This window comes from Colletotrichum navitas, assembly GCF_030913465.1.
Source record: "Colletotrichum navitas strain CBS 125086 chromosome Unknown LY79scaffold_18, whole genome shotgun sequence".
In the NCBI taxonomy this organism is placed as follows: domain Eukaryota; kingdom Fungi; phylum Ascomycota; class Sordariomycetes; order Glomerellales; family Glomerellaceae; genus Colletotrichum; species Colletotrichum navitas.
Window position 1 is genome coordinate 571,760 of NW_026850564.1, and position 6,752 is coordinate 578,511.

Genomic DNA, 6,752 nt, shown 5'->3' on the forward strand with positions numbered 1-6,752 from the left:
CAGCTGTGATATTAGCAACGGCACCCCAGTTGCGCAATCGGTTTCACCTGGTCCGAACCTCATGCATAGTTCCATCGTGCATGCGTCCCTGGAATCTGGCCTGGGAACATGGATGAATTGTTGGCTACAGCTTCCACGAAGCGCATATTCCGCCAGACTTATACAAGCGTTGACGCGCATGATCGAAGCAACCCAAATTATTCGTCTTATGATTTGAATGGATGTTATTTTGGTGGATGATCCTACAGCCATAGGATGATGCCAACGATCTCGCACATCATTTACCAAACCTTGACACCCGCCCGCCCTGCAGCGAGAATCGGCTTCAACCTGTTCTATTTCTCAGAGATGGAAGGGTCTGGAGGCGAACATATGCGGATTGGTTTCCCTGCTGGGCAATTTAACAGGCAGAGTACTCATGAGAGCTTTTCAACGGGAACTCACAAGAGCGAGTCCATTGGTGCCGCACGAGAGCAAGGAGGAGGAGGTGAGATGAATCAAACGGTTGCCCACCCCCCTCCCCCTCTTCTCACGCCACCGGCGCTCAGTAGTGCCAACTGTATAGTTGCAAGCGCGAGTCTCATTATTGGGCCTCTCTTCGAGCCGTCATGTGCTTAGATAGTTCGACGGCGGGATGTGAGATGAGGAAGAAGATCGATCAACGCAGGGCTGGAACATCTTCGACCAAGGACCTCGCACTCACCCGAGTCAAGAAATCCATGTCCAGTGTAGTGTATAACTATGCAGACCGACAGGCAACAAGGAGTGGTGGAAACCGGTGTTCCATCCGAGCTCCAGCTCTGCCATGGCCAACCTGCGCAGCCGGTAACAGGATCTGTTTTGGAAACTCAGGCGCCACAGGTCACCAGTTCAGAGGTGAAGGTGACCAAGAGACGTCTTGACTGTCGGTATCGCCGTTCCTCTTATTGGCCGATCCTGTCCGCTGCACGAGCGGGAAGATAGATTAGACTTTTTCGTCGGGTCTTGGTCGATCTTTCTCTACCTCCATCTGGATTCCTGCGCCGGATAGCAGTACATCTTGGACCTAGGACGGCAAAGAAGAACTTACGTTTTTCTTTCTTTCTAGCAGCTTTCGGCTTCATTTCAGAGAGGCGGCAGCGTATGGAATCTACTCTTGTCTCCAGCCCATCTTCCTGAACCGTTTCCCACGTCCTCTTCTCAAATACCAAGCTACCACATACTTGTGCGCCGCGGCTCAGTTAGGCTTGGAAAGCGCTACCAAACATCGTCCCAAGGAAAACGACAACGGCCAAGAGAGAGAGAGAGAAAAGTAAAAAGAGAGAAGCACCAACATGTCGGGAACCATCGCCGCTCTGGTTCACGCGGCGCTGTTAGCCCGGCGGGAGGACACTAACTCCTCTGACGCCGCTCCCGCGCTGCCTCCCGTGTCGAACGACTACCCTTACCCGTACTCGCCTCTACAACACATCGGGTTCTTTATACTGTTCTTCTTCCCCGTCGTCGCCGTCATCGTGGTGGCTCTGCGGGTGTACAGCAGGATCAGCTCGAAGCAGTTTGGCTGGGGTGAGTGATCCGCATAACCTGATTCGGCATTCACAGACCTGGCCGCAGGTCGATCCCGTTCCAAAGCGGCACAGGTGGCTAACAGGGCGTTGCGGCAGATGATGGATTGATATGTCTTGCTACGGTAAGCTTGTTCTGCCGACGTCCAGATCTACTTGGGAGGGCTGCTCATCACGATACTCCCAGGCCGATTCCGTCGCCGAGACGATAGCGTCCTACTTCGGCATGCGATATGCCTTCCTCGGCGTTCATGTATACGACATTCCTTTGCAGGCCGACCCCCGGCTGGGCTTCCAGTGGAACTACATCATCCAGATTCTGTACAATCCGATCCTGGCGCTCGTCAAGACATCGATGCTGATGTTCCTGTTGCGGTTGAGCGGCCAGAAGCGTCCGGTCCGACTCACCATCATCGGGCTCAACGTCTTCAACATTGCGTTGATGATCGCAATCTTCTTCACCGTCGTGTTCCAGTGCCAGCCCATTAGTTACTTCTGGGAGAGGATGGGCCGCGACCCCCCAAAGGATGGCAAGTGCATCGACACGTCCGCCTTCTATGTCAGCACCGCCGCCTTGACCATCTTCACCGATGTTGTATTCCTGGCCCTGCCTTTCTGGATCTTCCTCGGGTTGCAGATGCCCATCCGGGTGAAGATCGCGCTGCTGGCCGTCTTCGCCCTGGGAGCCGTGTAAGTCAAGTCACACAAACCGTCATGCTTGAATCCGGGACCCCCCACCCTTCTCACACATCTCCCAGTGTCACCCTCTTCAGCATCCTCCGCCTCTTGGTGCTCATCGAGATCTCGTACCACCTCAACACGCAAGACCCCACCTACGACATCCGCTTCACCTTGTCGGCCGTCGAGACGAACCTCGCCATCATCGCAGCCTCGGCGCCGGCGCTGCGCGGCCTCTTCCTCCGCTGGTTCCCCAAGTTCTTCGCCTCGATCAAGGCCTCTCGCGCCCGCTACGGGCAAAGCACGGACTCGGCCAAGAAGTCCCGCGTGACGACGACGACGGTGTCGAACCACGTCGACACGTTCAAGCTCAAGAGCATGAAGGGCCGCGAGATCCGGTCGCACTCGCCGACCATGAGCGAGGAGGAGATCATGACCTACGACGGCATCATGCGCACGACCGAGGTCGACGTCGTCTACGACGACCACCGCGACTCGGTGCTCCGCGGGACACGGGAGCCCGTGAACAGGAACGAGGCCGCGCCGGGCCGCACCAATTATGACGCGAAGCCGTACCCAACCAACAACTCAGGTATGTTTTAGAATATCAAAGCCAAAAAAAAAAAAAAAGCAACGACTAGAGGTCTGGCACTTCTTTGATTCTTTCATGCATATAGACACCTTTTTCTCTCTCTTTTTCAGATTTTTTGGTTTGAATTACACCTACCTGTACAAATCCATATAGACGAACATGGCGGAGCAGGCCTGTCGATGTTGGTCCGGATGCGGGAGCTGCGGGGCGTGCGACGAGAAGGTTGATCGGAAGCCCTTGACTGGGATTGCATGTATATGCTATTTGACGCCGTGTTTTCTGTACCACTTGAGATACCCACATTGGAGGAGAAATAAACATGACACTTGCACAACTTGCCTTCTCCCACACGCGTCAACTGCAACATGCTGGCCTTGCCAAGGACCAGTCTCATTAAGAAAAAATAAAAATTGTAGGGCTTGAGGATGTCGTTTCTAGCATCCCGCATCGGGACAAGCAGCAGCTGTGGCCTCCGTGGGCTTGCACGGTGAGGCAGAGGCAAAAGCTGGGTAAAGGGAGAAGCTCATTGGCCTCTCCCTGGCAAACACTTGTAAACTTGGCAACGTTTCCTGCCGACATTGTTGGTTTTTACTGGTTAATTAATGGGATCCTGTATCTTGTGATATCACGAAGGTTAGGAAAAGGTAGTCAAATTTGTGGTTATTAATAGTTAACTAGTTAACAAGGTGAAGTAGGAGTATAAGTGTAGTAGCACCCTTGTGTATAGGCAAAAGTAAAGATTCTACTAGTAGGTAGTATATTATATAACCTACTGCCTCTAGCTATATTACCTATATACTAACACTAGTAACTTTTTTATATAGTAAAAGTTACTAGTGCTTTTATTTCTCCTAAAAAGCCTAAAAATATAATAAAAACAAGAAGAGTAAAAGTATTACACTTTTTATAGTTATATACTACTATAAATTTATTTATTTATTTACTTAGTAAAGGTAGACTTATACTATTTTATTTAAGTATATTTCTTTTTAGTTATAGCTATTAAAGGTATATACTTATATTAAATAAATTTAACTACTATTAATCTATATAGTTTATATAACTTATTTTTTTTAAGTACTTATTATCTTATATTTTATTATTCTTATTATTTCTTATTATATTTATATAACTTATCTTTTTATTTATATTTTTACTTTATTATAAAAGATAAGACTTTTAAGTACTTAGTTTAGTAAAGACTTTATAAACCTATTAGTAAGGTTATTATTACTATAGATTTATTATACCTTAAAGAGCTTATATTACTTATATAATTATTATAGTACTATAATATTAATTATTAAGTACTTCTTATAAGTAGTACTTAACTTTACTAAGCACTTATATAGTAAGTATAAGTTAGTATAAGTAATAATAAGAATTAATAGGTTACTAAGCTTATTTACTACTATTATAATAATTATAAAAAGAGTATATACTATATTAATACTTATAACTATACTATAGACTTTTAATATAAGAATACTTTATATTACTTATTTAGATTTAATTAATAAAAAATAAAGGATATTACTATAAAAAGTAAACTTACTTTACTTATTATTAACCTTTTTATTAGTAAAAAAGATAATAAATCTTAACTATAAAGTTAAGTTATAATTATTAGTAAAAGATTTATTAATAAATATAAAAAGCTTTATATTAAGTAAGTTAAAAAAATAAAAGTAAAGCTATAGTTAAGTATATTTATTTACTACTAGATTTTTAGTTAAGTTATTAAATAGCTTTACTATCTAGCTCCTTATATTAGGCTATAGTAAATAAGTTAAAGTATACTTTAGGCTAGTAAATAAAAGTAATATATACTTCTTAAGTATACTACTAAATATAGTCTTACTAGGCTATAGGTAATTTCTTATTAATAAGTCTTAGCTTTATACCTTAGCCTTTTTAGTAAAGTATAATAAAGGTATTTTTAGCTAAAGTTAATAAGATAGTTCTTTAATTAAATACTAGAGGTTTATTCTTTATAAGTAAAATTTTTTCTTTTATAAAGAGCTTTACTTTAGTAAGCTTATTATCCTTATAGTTAAAGAAACTAACGCTAGTTAGGCTAATTATATTATTTATCTATATCTTAATTATTATAAAGTTAAGGTTTTTTATAAATAAAAGGAGTAAGTATAGGTTATATAAAGTAATAACTATATTAAGCTTTTTATAGTAGTAGTAGTTATAAGTTACTTACTAATAAGTATTTACTTTAGTAAAGCTATATAATAGCTTTACTACCTTTATTATAGTACCTTAAAGGTAGTAGTTATAGATCTAAAAGAGAAGTTATATATAAATAGTGTAGTTAAGTTATAAAGTTAAATATATATAGGCCTATATTATATCTTATAGCTATATTACTTTACTATTAGCTATAAGGAAAAAGGTAAATATAAAAATTATATACTAGCTAGCTTTCTAAATTATAGGTAACTAAACTAGTAAGGTTTTTTTACTATTATTACTATAACCTTATACTATAAGTTATAATTTCTTATATAGCTTATTATTTTTACCTTTAACTTTATTAATAAAGTAAAATTTAAAAATATAGCCTTAGTAAATAAAAGGATTATATATAATAATCTTAAATATACTATAGTTAATAAGGCCTTATATTTTACTTTTTCTTAACTATTTAAAGGGCTTACTAGGTGTAGTAATAATACTTTAGTTATATAGTTATTATATAAGTACTAGGTTAGCCTTTTCTTTAGCTAAAAGGAAGGCACTAGAGGGTTTATCTGTTTCCTATAATAGTATATTAACTAAGGTTTTATATAGTTACCTATAGGTATACTATAGAGGAGGAAAAGTTATTATTTAGATAGGTTTTTTAGTTCTTATAGTAATAATAATAGTACCCTCTATATATTTACTAGTGTAGTTAGTATCTATAGGTTAATTAGGTTAAGGATTTATATTAGTAGGTTTACTTATTTTCTTTTTAGTATAGTAAGGTTTAACTAAGGTAAAATAGAAGTTATATAGGCTATTAATATTAATAGTATAATCTTTACTATTAATAAATAATAAGTAGTATAGGCTAAACTATTATTAAGTAGTACGTTTAAGGGGTAATTTATATAGTTAAAAGTAGCTTATTTCTTTTATCTATAGTACTATAATCTATGTTCTTTAAATATTACCTTACTTAGTAGATTCTACTATAAGTATCTATATTTAAGAGCAAAGGTTAAATTAATAAGTAATATTATTCTAGAGAGTAGTGTTAGTTAGTAATATCCTATGTAATATACCCCCTTAGGCGTTAGCGTAGGTTACTATACACCTAGATATAAAGGAAAAATAGTTCTTCTAGTATAAAAAGGCTAGTTATTATATAATTATAGGCTACTAGTATTAGGTGTTCCTATTAGTAAGGCTACTTACTATAAGGCTAGCCTATACACTAGTAAATATTTACTTTAAGGCTAAATTTATAGTTACTTTTTTCTTTTTTTCTTTAATAACTATAATAATAATTATAAGTTATATTATTATTTTTTATTATAATTAATTACTAACTTATTATCCTTTTTTATTACTATACTACTTTACTTAATTACTAATACTTTTTTTTTTTAGATGTCTTATAAAACTATTACCTTTAGTAAGGCTTATATATATACCTTTATAGCTACTATAGGCCTTAAAGCTATAGTAGTCTTACTACTATATAACTACTATAGTTACTATAAGTACACCTTGTCTCTTCTTAAGGAAGAGGAAAAGACCTTTAGTAGGTCTATAGGGGAGTAAAAACCCTCTATAAATAAGTCTTATAAGTATTATCTTATTACTAGTTAATTAATTTTAGTGCTAAAGAATAAGTATAACTCTTTAAAAGTAATAATAAGTAGTCTCTCTAGAGACTAGCCCTCTTAACTTTAGTTAAGAGGAGCTATATAACTTAGGCC

At 38.1% G+C, this 6,752-nt stretch overlaps 1 protein-coding gene across 1 annotated transcript; it reads left to right on the top strand.

Annotated features, from left to right (window-relative positions):
• Nucleotides 1-1,313: 1,313 nt before the first annotated feature.
• LY79DRAFT_512170 (CFEM domain-containing protein) lies at nt 1,314-2,825 on the top strand (the record flags this gene model as incomplete). Its single annotated transcript, XM_060554340.1, has 4 exons — nt 1,314-1,545; nt 1,644-1,669; nt 1,732-2,234; nt 2,303-2,825. The coding sequence occupies 4 exons, from the start codon at nt 1,314-1,316 to the stop codon at nt 2,823-2,825; spliced, it is 1,284 nt and encodes a 427-aa protein (XP_060416027.1).
• Nucleotides 2,826-6,752: the final 3,927 nt, after the last annotated feature.